Consider the following 17958-nt stretch of genomic DNA (forward strand, 5'->3'; position numbering starts at 1 on the left):
CCTTGCCCTTCACCTGGTCCTCTGGCCCCCTCTTCTTCTCTCTGGGACCTCCCTTCCCATCTCCTGGCCCTCTGGTCTCCTTTCCCTTCTCCCAAGACTTCCCTGGACTCCTGCTGTCCCGTCACCACAGGGTCTCCCTCGCCACCTTGCCCTCAGGGTTGTGTGTTTGTGTATGTGTTAGGATTAGGGCATGAGTGTGGGGGAGAGGGGAGCTGCGCGCGGGTCACTGTGTTTGCCTGTGAATGTCTGGTGTTAGTCTCCGTGTGTCTGCAAAGATCTGCATTTCAGTCTGCACGTGGCTGCGAGTGACACGAAGGGTCTCTGAGACTTTCCGAAGGTCTGCATGGGTCCACATGTTTATCTGTGTTCATCTCTGCCAGTCTAATGTAGGTCTGCCAGTATCTGCACCTGCCTCTACCGGACTGTGTGAGGGTCTGTCCCTGAGTCTGGCCCTGTCTCTGTGGTCTTTTGAGGGTCTGTGTGTGTCTGCCGTTCCGTACATGGTGCTCCACGTGTCTCTGTGGTCTGCGTACGGGTCTGCGTATGCCTGCTGGTCCAGGTGTGGGGCTGACTGTGTCTCTGTGGTCTGCGCATGTCTTCCGGTCCATGCGTGGGTCTGCGTGTCTCTGTGGTCTGCGTATGGGTCTGCGTGTGTCATCTGGTCCGTGGATTGGACTGTGCGTTTGTCCGTGGTCTGCACTCGGGTCTGTGTGTTTCTGTCAGTCTACGCATTGGGCTGTGTGTGTGTCTCTGGTCTGTGCACAGGTCTGCGTGTGTCAGCCGGTCCATGCATGGGACTATGTGTGTGTGTCTGTGGTCTGTGCACGGATCTGCATGAGTCTGCCTTTCCAGGTGTGGGTCTATGTGTGCCTCTGTGGTCTGCACCCGGGTCTGCGTGTGTCAGCTGGTCCATGCATGGGACTGCGTGTGTGTGTCTATGGTCTGCGCATGGGTCTGTGTGTGTCTGCTGAGTCAAGCCACAATGTCTTGACGGTTTCTCCACGGTTCCTGTCAGGTTTAAAGCCATCGCTTCCAAAAGCAAAGAGGATCTGGTGACCCAGGGCTTCACCGAGTTCACCATTGAGGATTTCCACAACACGGTGAGGGGCCGGGACGAGGATGGTGGGGGCTGTGGCTGGAACTCCCTGGGTGGTTCTTGGACCCTGGGGGCCCCACTGCACCTCTGTGGACCCCTCACTGCGGACCCCTCCCTCAACTCACCTCCCTGGGCCCCTCCCCAGCCCCCTCCTCGACCCCCTCCCAACCCCTCCCAAGCTCCCCACCCCCTCCCCAACTCCCTGCCCAACCTCCCTGGACCCTTTCCCACCACCCCTCCCAACCTCCCTCCTCCCTCATCACCACCTTGGGTCCCTCCCTCACCTCCCCAGGTCCCTCCCTCCCCTCCCCAAATCCCTCCCCACCTCTCCAGACCCCCAGTTGATGGATGCCGGTCTCCATCTCCAGTTCATGGACGTGATTGAGCTGGTGGAGAAGCAAGGCTCCCTGGCCAACCTACTGACTGCCTTCAATGACCAGAGTACGTCGGACTACCTAGTTGTTTACCTGCGACTCCTCACCTCGGGATACCTGCAGCGAGAGGCGCCATTCTTCCAGCACTTCATCGAGGGAGGACGCACCGTCAAGGAGTTCTGCCAGCAGGTCAGTCCCTCTGTCCTACCTCATTCCCTCCCGACACCCCTTCCCCCTCCTGCCTCCCTCTTTTCCCCCTGCCCCTTTCCCCCACTGCTTTCCTCCCTTCCCCCTTTCTCCCCCATGCCTCCACCGGGAACTTCCCACCCCTCTCCCCCAGCAACCCCTCCATCTCTCTCATCCCCATCCTCCACTAGGAACTCTTCCACCCCTCTCCCCCACTGGGAGCTCTGTGGCCAGCTCCATCTATTCCCCCATCTCCCCCTTATCCTCCCCTTCCCCAAACTGGTAACATCCCCCCCACATCCACCTCCCCCCCCACCCCCTTTCTCCAATAGGAACACTTTTCCCCTCCACCAATAACTGCAACCGAGGGAATGCATGGAGGAGAGCGATGTGGGAGTAGGTTGCGAGCCAGCATGTAGTTGATGGGTTGAATGGCTTCTCTACATGATAAGGGGCGGTGGGGAGGGATGGATGGTGATTACAAGGGGCTTTGTGCTATATGATAAGTGGGGGAGTGGAGATTGAGCAATGGTGGGGGCTTCATGGGGAGGTTTACTGACCTTCCGCTCTCTGCAGGAAGTGGAACCGATGGCCAAGGAGAGCGACCACATCCACATCATCGCCCTGGCTCAGGCACTGGACACCTCGATCCGTGTGGAGTACATGGACCGTGGGGAGGGAGGCACAACCAACCAGCACATCTTCCCCGAGGGCTCCGAGCCCCGGGTCTTCCTGTTGTACAGGCCGGGACACTACGACATTCTCTATAAATAGGTGGACAGAGTGGAGAAGCAAACAGATTATTGTACAGAGTTCCCTGGTTGTAAATGAGCTTGCTCCCCACAACCCCCCTCCCACTTTGTTACCTGGGCTGTCACGTTGAGGGGGAGCTGGTCTCACTTGCTCACATCAAGCGCACACACAATCATTTTCATACACAAACTGCCATGCAAACACACTCTCACACGTCCGGTCCCCAGCACACTCACAAACACACACTCCCCCACTCACGGTCCCACTTACACACCCACGCTCCCCCACTCACGGTCCCACTTACACACCCACGCTCCCGCAAACAGACTCACACACACCTACACTCCTTGACACGTGTCCCACATATACACCCACACTCCCGCATGCAGTCACACATACGACATGGTCATTCTCACACAAACTCACGCGCACACGCAAACTCATGCAAGCGCGCAAACTTGCACTCCACCCACAAACACCCATACTCTCTCTCATACACACTGCTTTACTTCTCAGGACTTTGTCTCCCTCCCTTCCCCATCACTTCCTTACCCCATCAGCTCCCCTTTCCCTGATTCCATTCACTTTCCCCTCCATATCCCATTCTTTGTTTGCTCACTATCCCCCTCCTTCCACCACGAGCCCCCTTCCCCCTCCAAAACAACTGTGGTCCTGAAGCACCCGCTATCACTGAATGCGCCCCCACCCCGACCTTCTGTAAATTCAACTGATGACCCTTAGTCAACCTGTACCTTCTGCCAACTCTCCCTGCTTAGTCTCCCCTCCACCTTGGACCCACGGGGAAACCTCTCCCCCACTGCCTCGATCCCTCAGAGTCTCAGGGAAACCTCTCTTATTCACCTCCATCCCTTGGAGACCTGGGGAAGCCTCTCCCCTACCCCTCGATGCCTCTGTCTCGGGGAAGCCTCTCTCTTTCTCCCTTGATGCCATGGAGTCTCATGGAGACCTCTCCCCTCCCCCTCGATGCCTCGAAGTCTCAGGGAAACCTCTCTTCTCCCTCTGAGACCCGTAGAAACCTCTCCCCTCCCATTAAATCCCTCGGAGTCTCGGGGAAACCTCCCCTCCCCGTCTTGGATTCCCTGCAGGGCTGTATGAAGCACTCCAGCGTGACCAGGCCAGGGACCCATTCAGGGTGGAACACGACCATCCAGAGGTCAGCAGAGATTCCGGCCCCTGTTCCTGCGAAGTAACCAGGGCCTGGGACCTGGGCAGAAGGTTTGGTGTTTGTCGAGCACTCCACGGAGCTCAGTATACCCACTGACCTCCTGCTCCCTCTTGGCCCAGCCAGCAGAAATTCTCCCTCAGCCCCACTACGCTGTCTCTCCCCTCCCCTTCTCTCCCCTCCACCCTCCCCCTTCAGGCCCCTCTCCCCTCCATCCCTCCCCTTCCCCTCCCTCTTCCTCACCCCACCTCTCCCACTCTCCAACCCCCCTCCCCCCTCCTTCTTACTCCACTCCCCCTCCCCCCCCCCCTCGCTGTGTTGCCTGAGTAGGGATTACAGTGGGGGAAATGAGACATCTCCACGTCCCTGATGGGAGCAGCGATCGGACCTGAGAGGCCGTGTTGTGTGGAGGGGCAAGGAGACTGTGGCACGGAGACTGTGGCACTGAGCCAGCCAAGGCTGTGGATGAAACAGGCTGTGCTGGCCCCCTGATGGACAAGGGGGCTCCTCGGGTGTTGCAGGAGCAGTGAGTGTGTGCTCCCCTTCAATAAACTGGCTCGATACCTCTGCCTGCCTCCAATCTGCCTCTGACTGAATGTCTGCGCAGGGAGGGAATGGGGGGTGTTGGGAAAAAGAAAGGTGAGGAAATGGGGGCGGGGGAAGGAAGGGTTTAGAGTAGGGCAGAGGAAAGAAAGGGGGGAGTAAGAGGGGTGGAGAATGGGGGGAGGGAGATGCGGGTGAGGAATGAGGGGAGGAATTTGAGGGAGAGGGGGAATGTGAGGGGAGGGAGGTGGGGAAAGGGGTAGAGCGATGGGGTATGAGGGGGAGAGGTGAGGAATGTGAGGGGGAGGGAGGTGGGGAATGGGAGGGGGGTGGGGAATGAGGGGGGGTGGGGAATGAGGGGGAGAGCGGTGGGGAACGTGAGGGGAGGGAGGTGGGGAATGTGAAGGGGAGAGCGGTGGGGAACGATGTGAGGGGAGGGAGGTGGGGAATGTGTGGGGGGAGGGGTGGGTAATGAGGGGGAGCGAGGTGGGGATAGGGACAAAGGGAGGAGAAGGAGAATGAAGAGGGCATTGAAAGGTTGGGAATTGAGGGTCTTGGGGAGAGGGAGGTGGGGATGTGTGTGTTGATTCAGTACATTCTCCTGCCTGGGAGAGGGGAGGGAGACCACTGGTGAATCTAGAGAGAGGGTCTGGGTGAAACCTGCCCCTCGTAGATGAGTCACCTCCCCCAAGCCAGGAAAGTCTTGAACAACCCCCCCACCCCCCACCCCACACCCTGCATTCATTTGAACTTCCTCCTGTTGTGCCCACGGTGATTTGTTGGCCATAGTGAACACTGAATTCATTCGGGTGGGAACATGAGTGGGAGGCACAGCCTGCAGAATCGGCTTTCGCTCACTGTAGGGGCTGCATTGGCTGCTCCCTGTGGTTTGAAAGCTGCCTGTTTGTGTGGGACCACGTCTCACCATGGAGGAGGTAGGGGTGGGGTGGTGAACCTCGTGGAAACGGCCTCTTCCTGGGAGTGGGGATTACCCCAGTGTGTGCAAAACAGTCTCAGTCTCCCGTGACCTTGCCTTCGAGGGAGGTGGATGGGCCAGTTGGCAGAGATTTTGACATGGCAGAAGCTATGTATGGATCCAGAAGAGATCTTCAGTTTTTTTGCAACAGTATTTACTCAGGTCACTAGGGTGACACGGTTAGCAGAACAGTTTGTCCAACATTGTTACAGCGCCAGCAATCGGAACCAGGGTTTGAATTCCGTGCTGTCTGTAAGGAGCTTGTACATTATCCCCATGTCTGTGTGGGTTTTCCTGTTTCCTCCCACCGTTCAAAACATACCAGGGATTGTAAGTCAATTGGCTGACACGGGCTCATGGGCCAAAAGGGCCTGTACCGGACTGAATTTAAATTTAAATAAGGAAAGCACGCAGTGAGGTCATGGAACCGACACAGATTAAAGAGGAGGATGTGCTCGCTATTTTAAAGAAAATCAGGACGGATGAATCCCCAGGGCTCGACAAGATATTCCCTTGGGCCTTGAGGGAGGCTGGTGTAGAAATTGCAGGGGCTCTGGCAGAAATATTTAACATGTCTTTATCCATGGGTGTGGAGCCAGAGAATTGGAGGGTAGCTCACATTGTTCAAAAAAAAGGCTCAAAAGTAACCCTGGAAATGATAGGCCGGTGAACCTGACTTCAGTAGGAGGTAAAATACTGGAAGGTGTTCTCAGAGCTCAGTAATACAAATATTTGGACAGCCAGGGACCGACTAGGGATAGTCAACATGGCTTTATGCATGGTAGGTCGTGTTTAACCAATCTTGGATAGTTTTTTGAGGGGGTTAAAGGGAAAGTTGACGAAGGAAAGGCTGTGGATATTGTCCACATGGACTTTAGTAAGGCATTTGACAAGGTCCCACATGGGAGGTTAGTCAGGAAGGTGCAGACACTTGGTGAGGTAGTAAATTGGATTCGACATTGACTAGATGGGAGAAGCTTCCCAGAATGGAGGCCTGTGATGAGTGGTGCCTCAGGGATTGATGCTGGGACCATTGTTGTTTGTCATCTAGATCAATGATCTGGATGATAATGTGGGAAATTGGATTTGTAAGTATGTGGATGATACTAAGCTGTGGACAGTGAAGAAGGTTTTCAAAGTTTGCAGGGGGATTTGGGGAAAAAGGGGCTGAAAAATGGTAGATGGAGTTTAATGCAGACAAGTGTGAGATGTTCCATTTTGGAAGGACAAACCATGAAAGGACGAACACGGTGAATGGTTGGGCACTGAGGAGTGCAGTAGAACAGAGGGATCTGGGGATACAGATATAGAATTCCCTGAAAGTGGCGTCACAGGTGGACAGGGTTGTAGGGAGAGCTTTTGGCACATTGGCCTTCATAAATCAAAGTATTGAGTACAGGAGCTAGGATGTTGTAAAATTGTATAAGACATTGGTGAGGCCAAATTTGGAGAATTGTGTGCAGTTTTGGTCACCGAACTACAGGAAAGATCTCAATAAGATAGAAAGAGGGCAGAGAAGATTTTCTGGAATGTTGCCTGGACTTCAGGAACTGAGTTACAGGGTAAGGTTAAACAGGTACGGTCTTTATTCCCTGGAGCGTAGAAGAATGAGGGGAGATTTGATCAAGGTATTTAAAATTGTGAGGGGGACAGACAGTAAAAGTAGGTAGGCTTTTCCTACTGAGAGTGAGTGAAATACAAACCAGAGGACATGGGTTAAGGGTGAAAGGGGAAAAGTTTAGGGGGAACGTGTTCGCATAGAGGATGGTGGGAGTGTGGAATGAGGTGCCAGCTGAGGTAGTGAATGCGGTCTCAATTTTAACATTTAAGAAAAATTTGGACAGGTATATGGATTGAAGGGATATGGAATGGGTGCAGATCAATGGGGCTAGACAGAATATAGAAGGGCCAAATGACCTGTTTTTGTGCTGTAATGTTCTAGGTCAAAGAGACCCAGGAGAGAGAAGACTGATCATAAAGCGATATTGAAGGGCGTCCAATCGGCAGAGACACGGAGGAATTTCTTCAGCGGGAGGGACGGTGAATCTGGAATTTGTTGCCACGGGAAGTCGTGGAGGCCGGGTCGTTGGGTGTATTAAAGGCAGAGATCGACAGGTCCTTGATTAGCCCCATCAAAGTTTATGGGGAAAAGGCTGGGTAGTGGGGATGAGTGGGGAAATGGATCAGCTCGTGATTAAATGACCGGGCAGACTCAATGGGCTGAACAGCCTATTTCTGCTTCTGCAGGGCCCTCCGTAAGGTTTGGGACAAAGACACTTTTTTTCCCCCTGCGCTCCAGTTTTAAGTTTGTAATGAAGCAATTCATGTATTTAAAGTGCACAGTCCCGATTTTATTCAAGGTTGTTTCTAGAAATTCCAGCACTGTTTGTACGTTGTCCCCTCATTTCAAGGCACCATAACGTTTGGGACACTTGGCTTCACTTGTCTGTGAGAACTTAGGTATATTTCAAAGCTGCATTGGCTCAGGTGGGTGAGAGCTGGGCTCTGCTTCAAAGCTTTTGATCACCTCTGTGGTCTGTAGTTGCCATTTTTCAACACGAGGACCAGAGTTGGGCCAATGAAAGTCAAGGAAGCCGTTATGAGGCTGGAAAACAAGGGTTAAACAGTAAGAGACGTTGCCCAAACCTTTAGGATGACCAAAATCAGCTGTTTGGATTATCGTTAAGAGCGTCCTGGTGAGCTCAGTCATCACAAAGGGATTGGTCGGCCAAGGAAGACCCCCTTCCCCCCCCTCCCCCCCCCCCCCCCCCCACTGCTGATGGCAGAAGGATTCTCACCATCATGAGGGAAAATCTCCAATCGCTCATCTGACAGATCAGAAATGCTCTTCAGGAGGCAGGTGTGGACATGTCAACGACCACTGTCCGCAGAAGACTTCATAAACAGAAATAGTGGCTACACCGCGAGATGCAAAACCACAAGTTGGACACAGAAACAGATGGCCAGATTACAGTTTGCCAAGAAGTGTTTAAAGGACTTCAGAATTCTGAAAAAAAGGGTCTTGTGGACCGATGAGACCAAGATTAAGTGATGGCAAGAGCAAAGCGTGGAGGTGTAAAGGAACTGCCCAAGGTCCAAAGGACAGCACCTTTGCCTGAGTTTGCATCTGGCAGTGTAACCTCTGTATTCCTAAGGTAAGGTGGGGTGGGGGGGGGGGGCGCGAGGGGACAAAGATTCTGCTGCATTCAACCAGGAGGCCTGTCCTGGGCAAGGTTGTGCTCCAACCACGTGCTCACCTTCAGTCAACCACTGAAGAGGTAGAGGAGAGGGTTAGGAATGGTTTCCTTACTCAGATCTGGGTGACATTCCACAGGCGAGAGATCATTCCGAAAACAAATAGTTTGGGATTGGATGGTTCCATGGGCATCGTGGGGGAACGGCTTCATTTATTGTAGTCGTTTTCAACCTTTCTACTCATGTATCACTAAGTAATTCCTGACCAACCACAGAACACCTCTGGTATCCGTGGTTAGAGAAGGTGGAAAAAATAAATATTAGGAGTGAATGGGATGGGGTCGGGACCATTGGGACTGGGGATGGGGTGAATGGGGGGGGTGGGACCAATGGGATTTGGGACAGGGTGAGTGGGAAGAGGTTGGGTCTATTGGGACTCGGGATGGGGTGAATAGGGGGGGTTGGGACTATTGGGGACAGGGTGAATGGGAAAGGGTCAGGATCATTTGGACTAGATGAGTGGGAAGGGGTCTGGATCATTGGGACTGGGGACAGGGTGAATGGAGGGGGGCGGTGGTCGGGACCATTGGGATGGTGTACAAATAGAATGATATGCAAGACCGTTCAGAACAGACATGCAGGTCCCTGTGCAGGATGAGCATTAAGAGAAGCTCAGACTGAGAGGGAGACCCCCTTTGCTGGGACGGAGGCAGTGACGACATATTGCAGCATCCCATCAACATTCAACCACCCCTTGGGTTCCTTTCACCCCTGAGTGAAGCGATCTGGAAATCCCCTCTCTCCTCCACCATGACACTGCCCTGGTAAATTACTGGATGATGCAGGGTTTCTGGGACATGGGGGTGGGGATGGACATGAATCCCACCTCAGTGGCCAGAGAATAATCTCGGGGTGGAATATTTGTTGACCGTTTCTCTCTGTCTCCTTTCCCAGGGCCAAGATCAACGGTCACCACTTTTCTTATCATATCCAATTAACACCTTCTGGACCCTTCCCCCTCCCATTCTTCCCCCCCCCAAAAAAAAACCATTAATTCTTCCATAAACACTGCTGGAGAAACTCAGCAGTGTCTTTTATGCAGCAATGTTCCAGGCTTGAGGCCTTCATCAAGGTGTGAGCAAAATGTCAGCAGGTGCCCAAATAAAATAGGTGGGGTGGGGGGAGAGGCCCCCGAGCTGGAAACCACGAGCACAAGATGGCGGCGGAGGCAAGAACTTCACCTGTACCCAGGGCATCGCGGGCAAAACCCTCCCTCTCTGCCGAGAATGGCTGCGGGGAACGCTGCCATCAGAGAGCAGCAAGGGCCCACCCCACCCAGCACACGCTCTGTCCTCACTGCTGCCGTCAGGAAAGAGGTCGAGGGGCCACAAGACTCGCACCAGCAGGTTCAGGAACAGCTGCTCCCCCTCCACCATCAGACTCCACAACGACAAACTCAATCAGAAACACATTGAAGATCTCTGACTTGTGCACGTTCTTTATCTGTTTACACATGGACCTTGTGGACAGGTTATTTCGCTCTGCCAATAAGTGGTAATTCTGCCTGGCCCACAGGAAAAAGAACCTCAGGGGTTGTATGTGACGTCACGTATGGGCTCTGAATCTAAGTTGGGGCTTCTCAGCTGGAGAAACTAGTCAGGTCAAAGGGTCCTTTAAAGAGCAGAAGGAAAGGTACAGAGCCAGTGTTTCAGGCCTGAGCCCTTCACCAAGGTAAAGAACGCTGAGTTTCACAAGCGCAGTGTCGCCAGACGTTCGTGTTTTTTGTCTTTAATTTGGATGCCTGCCTGCTGTTGGCTTGTACCTTGAGGAAGGGTTCAGGCCCGATACGTTTGTAATAATCTTCACCTCCTGTGGATACTGAGTCCAGCTCAGTGTGTTTATGGCAATCACAGTGTCTGCTTACTTTCGTGCTTCACCCCCAACACTGGCAGTCAGACGCCAGCCCTTGGCGAGATGTGTCCCATTTCTGGGGGCAGGGCGAACATTTCGAGTAGTGTTTCAAGTCACAGATTCTGGCCGTTCATCCCAACACCTCTGTGCTGACCATCCACATTCTTCACATTCACCAGCCATCTCCCTCCCTCCCTTCACCACCTCCCCCTCCCTTCACCACCTCCCCCTCCCTTCACCACCTCCCCCTCACTTCACCCCCTCCCTCCACCACCTCCCCTCATGTCACCCCCTCCCTCTACCATTTCCCCTTCCACTCTCCCTCCCACCCTCTCACTGAGTCCTCTCTCTCCCTTCCCTCTTCCCCCCTCACCTCCACCACCCTCCCTTGCACCCACTGTCCCCTCCCCTGCACCCCACAGGGTTTTCCACCACACCCAGGGCAACCTTTCCCACTGGCCGCACTCCCAGTTGCAAGGTTCCCCACCTCGCTCTGCACCCCCCACCCTGGAGATTTGGGGAAGAGCCACTGTCCACTCCACTGCCTGGGACAGAAAGGGAGGGTGCCCACTGATGGCCCTGAGAAGGGGGGGGGGGGGCGTGAGTCCACAAGGGCTATCAGTGGGGCACCAGAATTCCACTTGGAGTCCAGAGGAGAGTTGGGTTTTATCCAAATGGCAGAAAAACTTTATTGAACCAGTACATTAACAAAGTGGTAGAGGGGGTGAGGGAGGGACAGGAGAGCACGAGGTGTGAGCTGGAGGGTGGGCAGGTGAAGTAAAGGAGGGAGGGTGGTGTGAATCCAGGCTTACAGCAGATATAAAACTATGTACAAACCATCGCCAGGGGTCGGGATGGGGAGACCCTCTCCTCTGGCGTGGAAGCTGGATACGGCATTCCCTGGTTCAGGGCTGGTGCAGTGGGGAAGGGCGAAGATGAGGAGGAGGGGTGGGGTGGGAGCAGGAAGGGTGAGGAGGGGCTGGTGGGGAAGGGATGAGAGGAGGGAAGGGGATGGCGGGTTGGGGAAGGGGGCAAAAAATGGAGGACGAAGGGATGGAAGGGGAAGGGGCACGGAGAGGAAGGGTATGGAGGGGTCTCTGCTCACCTGGCTGGGATGGTGGGTGATCAGAAGGAATCCACTGGGGGTGAGGGGGGCAGACCCCGGACCCACCCCCACCCCTGGACCCTGCAGAGGGGCTTCAAACCCATAGGGAGAGGGGAGACGGATGGGGTGCTCCTCCCGCCCCTGCCCCCCAGTCCCGGCTAGGGGTGGGTCGGGCGGGTGGACAGTGAGAGTTCCGTGGGACAGTAGGGGTCCGGCCGCTCCGATCCCTGGCGGACGGTGGGGGTCCGGTGCCATCTGATCCCTGGTGGTCAGTTGGCCAAGCCTGTGCCTGGACTGTTTTCCAAGACCTGGCTGCTCTGCTCCTGTTGTCAGGGACACACAGTCGGGAATGGGAGGTCTGCCCTGCAGCCCGGGTTCCTGGCACCACCCCCACTCCCACCCTCCCTATCCTCCTCTCCCCTCCCTCTCCCTCAGCCTCCCACTCCCACCCTCCCTATCCTCCTCCCCATCCCCCTTCCCCTACCCCCTCCTCTCCATCCCTCTCCCCCCATTCTCACCCTCCCCTATCCTCCTCCCCATCCCCTACCCCCTCCTCATCCCTCTCCCTCACTCCCACCCTTTCTCACCCTCCTCATCCCCTCCTCCCTCACCATCCCTCTCTACCCCACCCACCCTCCCTATCCTCTTCCCTATCCCCTCCCTCACTCCCACCCTCCCTATTCCCCATCCCCCTCCTCTCTCCATCCTCCCCTCCCTCCACTCCCACCCTTTCTCACCCTCCCTATCGAACTCCTCCTCCACCATCTTCCTTCCCCTTCCCCTCCTCTCTCTCTCTCCCTCACTCTCACTCTCATCCCCTCCTCTCCCCTCCTTCCTCACCATCCCTCTCTACCCCACTCCCACCCTACCTATTCCCCCATCTCCCTCCTCTCTCCATCCTTCCCCTCCCCCCCACTCCCACCCTTTCTCACACTCCCTATCAAACCTACTCCACCATCTTCCTTCCCCATCCTTCTCCCTCTCCCCCTCCTTCAATGCCCCACTTCCTTTCCCTCATGTCTGCCCCCCTGCCCCGCACCTACCAGCCTCACTCTGTCCTCGTTCCTCAGGGGGGGTCTGCGGCCCCTCTGCCTTCTGCTCAGCTACGATGTCCTCGGGGGGCCAACGGAGCTCCCCACTCTCCACCTCGCTGACGGCCGTCGGCTCCACCACGATTGACGGGAGATGGATCCCCGGTTTGCACTGACCCTCGCAGGGGTCAGGAAAGATCTGGCACAGGGAGGAAAAAGGAGAGGGGGAGAGGGAGAAGGAGAAAAAAGGAGAGGGAATGGATGGAAGAGTGTGGAGAGGTGGAGGGGAGAGGGAAGGAGGGGGGGAATGGGAGAGGAAGAGGGGGAAAGGGAGGAGGAGGGAGAGAGGTGGAGAGGGAAAAAGAGGGAAGGGAAATGGAGGAAAAAAGAAAAGGAGGGAGAGAAAAAAGGGATGGAGAAGGAGAGAAAGGGATAGAGAGAAGGATGGGGAGGGAGAGAAAGAAGAATGGGGTGGAAAGGAAAGAGAGAGGGTGGAAAGGAGTGATTGGAAGGGATGGGGAGGGGACAATGAGGGTGAGGGGTGAGAGAGGGGGCAAGGGATGGTGCAGTGGAGGGGGGGGGGGACAGGGAAAGCTTCATTGACACCTCTTCCACTTGAATCTGCTCCCAGCTAAAGCCGCCCCTGAATCCACCTGGCCCAGCGTCCCCTCCTCTTTCCACCACTTTGGCTTCGCTGCCTCCCCCCAATCACTCCACACTCAGAAGATGTGCCAGGACGTGAGGCTGCGGCAGGATGGTGGCCACTACTGAGTCCATGCGGCCCACTGTTCCTGCCCTGTGTTTGCCCCTTCCCGAGGTGAGGGAAAAGATCAGAAGAAATAGGAGCAGGAGTCAGCTGTTTGGACTGTCGAGCCTGCTCCCCCATTCAATGAGATGGTGGCTGATCAGATGATGGGCTCATCTCCACCAACCTGCCTTTTCCCCATGTCCCTTAATTCCCCGACAATATAGAAATCTACCCAACCTGGTCTTAAATCTATTTACTGAGGTCGCGGCCACTACTTTAATGGGCAACGAATTCCACAGATTCCTCACCCTCTAGGAAAAGCAGTTCCTCCTCATCTCCATCCTAAATCTACTCCCTTGGATTTTGAGGCGATGTCCCCTCGTTCTGGTCTCCCCCACCCATAGGAAAAACTTACTCTGATCTAAATATTTCAGAAATTTATAAGATCCTCTCTCGTTCTTCTAAATCCCAGCGAATATAGTCCCAGATGACTCAATTTCTCCTCATAGACTGACCTCCTCATCCCTGGAATCAACCTGGTGAACCTCCTCTGCACTGTCTCTAAAGCCCGTCCATCCTTCCTCGAGTAAGGAGACCAGATCTGCAGGCAGTTCTCCAGATGCGGCCTCACCAGAATCTTGTCCAGTGGCAGCAGAACCTCCCTGCTCCGTGGGACTTGGCTCGAGAACGGGGCCGCGATTATGGATGGAGAAAAGGACCTGCCGCTCTCACAGTGCCCAAAACCCCTGGCTGTCACAGGAGGAGCCCATCCAGCCAGAGACCCTATCCCCAGGGGAGGTGGGACGGTGAGGAAAGCAGACACCCACCCCCACCACCCCGAGTGAGTTTGCCAGGTTCCTGACCAATGCGGCCCCACCACGCATTGAAGTAAAGCATTACAGTCTGCAGACCCCCACCTCATCCGGACTGTCCTCCCCAATTGACACCAGGCCCCCCTCTGCCCAACAAGAGTTCAACCCCCACTTCAGACCACCCCCACCTTTGTCCAGACCATGCTCCCTGTCCAGACTGCCCTCCCCTCAAGATCGGACCATGCCTCCACTCCAGACTATCCCTGTCCAGAGTGGACCCTCCTCCCCCATCTTGTCCAGACTGTCCCCCCTTCACAATGACTCTTCTGACCCCTTTGTGGTCTCCTCTCTCTTCCCCACTGACCCCTCCAACCCCGAGACCCCCTACCCAATAACCGATGACCCCACTGAATCCCTTGGCCCCCTCACCATGCTCCCTGCACCCCCTCCCCCCTCCAAGTCTGGCCTTACTGCTACCTGGAAGGGCAGCCCGTTGTCATCTGGTTTAAGGCCCAAATCTTCAGCTGCAGCGTTACAGCTACCAACGATCATGTCCGTCATGTCTCGGTCCGTCCGCACCACTGCCTGGAGGGAGGGGACGGAGGCTGGTCAGTGGGAGAAAGCCACCAGAACTGCCCTGGGCTATCAGATACCTAAAGGCATCAACAAAAGTGTCTACCCCCAAACTCAGGAAGGCCATGAACATTGATCATCAGCAGGTCTCCGGGAGAGACAGCCCCAATGCAGGAAGAATCACTGAATGTGTCCACACGGAAATGCTGAAGGATAACATGGATCCCACCTTCCAAGGGTTGGACAAGCCCAAGCCCAACTATGGTTGCTGGCATCTCGAAATGGATCAGGTATAAAAGGAGGGAGTCCTGGAACTTAAGTCAGGGTTGTCAATGTTAGACTGGAAATTGGAGAAAACAGGTTTTCAGAGATAGAGAGGGGAGAGGGGACCGGAGGGGGTTACAGAGAAAGGGAGAGGTTTAGGGGAACGCAGGAGGTTACAGAGACAGAGAGGGGTGTTGGCAAAGAGAGAGGGTTACAGAGACAGAGAGGAGTGTAGGGGACCGGAGTGGGTCACAGAGACAGGGAAGGGTGTAGGGGACCAGAGGGCGTTACAGAGACAGAGAGGGGTGTAGGGGACCAGAGAGGATCACAGAGACAGGGAGGGGTGTAGGGGACCAGAGTGGGTTTACAAAGACAGGGAGGGGTGGAGGGGATTGGGAAGGAAGGTTACAGAGACAGGGATGGGAATAGGGGTCTGGAGGGGGTTACAGAGACAGGGAGGGGTGTAGGGGCTGGGGAAGGGTGAGGTTTACAGAGACAGGGAGGATATCGTCTAGCAGGGGAGTTGAATGGGGCAGTCACTGGAATGAAGCATGCAGAGAACAATGGCTGCCCTGACCTACACAACACGACTCACCTGCTGACGCTTGGTGTCAGTGGGGCCAGGGGGAGAGTGCATACAAAAGGGAAGCTCACGCTGTCCCAGCCGATGTTCTTCAGGCAGGGCCTGTGGACGATGAGGGTTTGCACCAGCCCAAGGAGGGTGAAGCAGCGGGGGCTGGAATGGAGTTCGTGTTCAGCAAACACTAGCCTGATGTTAATCTTCACAAACAGGAAGCGATCTGTCAGCTGCAAAGTGTGGTGAGAATGGCTCAGGCGCTGTGGAGCGCGGGTCTGCGGAACTTGTGTCTACTGTTCGCGGTCATGTGGAGCTTGAGCCCATGAAGTGTGGGTGCGCACTATCGAACATGAAAGCAGGCCTGTAGAACACTTGCTGCGAAGCACATGTCCGTGGAATGCTGGCCTGTGGAGTGTGGGCCTGGACCGTGAGTCTGTGGAGTGTGGGCTTGCAGAATGCAGGCCTGAGGAGCACAGGATCTGAGAGCTTGAGCCTCTGGAACGTGGGCCCTTAGAACCTAGGCTCGTGGAGCACGTGTCAAGGGATCGTGGGCCTGCGGTTCATGGGCTTGTGGACCACGGGCCTGTGTTCAGGCCTGCAGAACGCAGTATGGAAGAACACGGGCCTGTCGAACACAGGCGTTGATGCTGGAGGGGAGGAAATTCAGGGATGGTGCAGGGGAAGTGTTCCTGGGCTGATGGTGGGGAATTAGGGAACGGGACAGAGTGACTCAGTCACTGAGGGTCCAGTAAAGCAGGGATTGCAGGCTCCTGGGCTGAGTTGCGGGCAGGGACCCTGAACATGGGCATCTAGTCCCGAGGGCAAGGCTGCCTCTCCATCCTGTGGGAACACCTCTCCCCTGTCCACCGGTGTGTTATACTGACTGTATGTGACTCCAGTCCGTCCTGACGTGGTCCGGGTCCATATGTGACTCCAGTCCATCCTGACCCAGTCTGGATCAATCACCAAATGCATTCTAAAAAACAGAACACTGACCCCAACATAAACCCCAGCAATTCGGGATGGGCAATTGGTTCACCTGGAATGACACAGTGTATCTAGGAACAAATCACCAGAGGGGGAGGTGGGGAAGAGGGGGAGGTGTGGGGGAACAAAGGAGGCAGGGAAGAGGGAGTGGGGCCCAGCATAGTGAGTGCCTGCCGTTCCAGCAGAGTGCCTGGAATCCCAGCAGAGTGCCAACTGTCCCAGCAGTGTGTGCCCACCATTCCAGCAGAGTGCCCGTAAACATGTGTTGCAGCGCCTACAGCTGAGCCGCAAGGTGAGTGCGAGAAGATGTTAGCGGTGGGAAGGAAGGGTCCAGAGCTGAGTATACAGGGAGAAGGGGGAAACTCTCACACTGCCCAAGTGAGGTGCCCCCATCGCTCTCTCTGTCACCAGTCTGTCCACTGTCCTGGAGAACCATCTCAATGACAACCTCCTGCACACCAACACCAAACTCCACCTGGATTCCACATGGTACAGTAGGCAGGAGAGGGAGAAGAGGGCTGGGGGTGGTGGGGGGGGGGGGGACAGGTGCGGTGAGGAGGGAGTGCTGTGGTAGGGGGTAAGGAGGGAGGGGGTGAGGGTGGGGAACACCTCCCCAGGGTGGGTGTCTGCATTCTCCGGTGACAGGAAACTCATTCCGAGTCCCCAGAGTTCCGTCACTCTCCCTCAGGGCCCGTCCCATCCAACCAGAGTCCCGGGGCAAGAGTGCTGGCCTCACCCCATAATTAGAACATAATGTGGACCTAGGGAGAGCAAGGAGCAGAGACACAACATTCCTCCACAGTGTCCTCCCACTACCCTCAGCTCCGTACTGGCCTGTAAGGAGCTGACAGAGTCTTGTTTAATATCCTGCGACCATGGGGGTTTGGGCCCAAGATGAAGGTGAAAGAGGAGCAGCTGACCGGCGCAGGGCACCAGAAAGTGGGGAGACCACCCCCTCCCTACCAGGAGAGGCAGAGGAGATAAACCTCCGGGGCAGTGACCACGGCGGCAGATCATCAAGGGGCTCTGCGGCTGAAGGACAGGCATAGGTCATGGGCTGCTGGCGAGTCGAGGGCAAAAGACTTCGCAACAGGTTGTGGGCTGGTGGAGACTGGCTGGGGAGAACCAGCTGCTGGAGTCGGGACTCAAAGGCGAGGGTGGGCTCCTGAGGCACCTCGGGCTCCCTAATGGTGTCGGAGGGTCGGACCTGGAGTCTGGGGGGGACCGATGGATCGAACTGGTCTGGGCGGCTGCAGGGGCCGTGAGAGGTGAATCCATGGGCACTTGGTCCCTGAAGGGACTCTTTTTTTCTCCTACCGTAAGGGGCCCTGGGTCATTTCTGCCAATGGTGAATCTTTGCCCGCCTTACGGCAGGCTAAAGCAAATTTTGTGTGATATGACACCATTTTTATTACATGGCAACAAAGGAATCCTGAATCTCGGAAGGACAGCTGTGAGGAGGCAAGATGACACGGTGGTTAGACACACCCACCCGACACCAGGGTTCAATCCCCACCTCCGGCGCTGTCTGCGCAGAGTTTGCATGCTCCCACTCCGGATTTCCCTCAGGGGCCTCGGTGTTCCTCCCACATCCCAAAGGTGGTCAGTGGGTTGGTGGGACCAAAGACATGTGCGTGAGGGGTG

General features: G+C 55.6%; 2 protein-coding genes across 2 annotated transcripts; one reads left to right on the plus strand and one right to left on the minus strand.

Moving 5' to 3' along the window:
• Positions 1-500: 500 nt before the first annotated feature.
• Positions 501-4159, plus strand: LOC138742046 (ubiquitin thioesterase OTUB1-like). The gene is made up of 4 exons (XM_069896239.1): positions 501-704; positions 978-1100; positions 1465-1659; positions 2233-4159. Exons 1-4 carry the CDS (start codon positions 501-503, stop codon positions 2428-2430), a joined length of 720 nt encoding a protein of 239 aa, XP_069752340.1. The 3' UTR covers positions 2431-4159.
• Positions 4160-7440: 3281 nt separating this feature from the next.
• LOC138740919 (protein LBH-like) lies at positions 7441-15558 on the minus strand. Its single transcript, XM_069894243.1, has 4 exons — positions 15346-15558; positions 14391-14498; positions 12366-12552; positions 7441-7716 (listed from the first exon to the last, which is right to left on the minus strand). The coding sequence occupies exons 1-4, from the start codon at positions 15385-15387 to the stop codon at positions 7709-7711; spliced, it is 345 nt and encodes a 114-aa protein (XP_069750344.1). The 5' UTR covers positions 15388-15558; the 3' UTR covers positions 7441-7708.
• Positions 15559-17958: the final 2400 nt, after the last annotated feature.

Source organism: Narcine bancroftii, chromosome 8, assembly GCF_036971445.1.
Source record: "Narcine bancroftii isolate sNarBan1 chromosome 8, sNarBan1.hap1, whole genome shotgun sequence".
In the NCBI taxonomy this organism is placed as follows: domain Eukaryota; kingdom Metazoa; phylum Chordata; class Chondrichthyes; order Torpediniformes; family Narcinidae; genus Narcine; species Narcine bancroftii.

What these genes read in the sequence shown, in the direction of transcription:
- LOC138742046 (XM_069896239.1), top strand. Translation starts at nt 501, where the DNA reads ATGGTGCTCCACGTGTCTCTGTGGTCTGCGTACGGGTCTGCGTATGCC. An exon ending in TGTCCGTGGTCTGCACTCGG is followed by an intron (nt 705 to 977) that starts GTCTGTGTGTTT and finishes TGCTGAGTCAAG; the next exon opens with CCACAATGTCTTGACGGTTT. An exon ending in TTGAGGATTTCCACAACACG is followed by an intron (nt 1,101 to 1,464) that starts GTGAGGGGCCGG and finishes CTCCATCTCCAG; the next exon opens with TTCATGGACGTGATTGAGCT.
- LOC138740919 (XM_069894243.1), bottom strand. Translation starts at nt 15,387, where the DNA reads ATGCACTCTCCCCCTGGCCCCACTGACACCAAGCGTCAGCAG. An exon ending in CTGACACCAAGCGTCAGCAG is followed by an intron (nt 14,499 to 15,345) that starts GTGAGTCGTGTT and finishes CCCTCCCTCCAG; the next exon opens with GCAGTGGTGCGGACGGACCG. An exon ending in ACAACGGGCTGCCCTTCCAG is followed by an intron (nt 12,553 to 14,390) that starts GTAGCAGTAAGG and finishes TCCCTGTGCCAG; the next exon opens with ATCTTTCCTGACCCCTGCGA.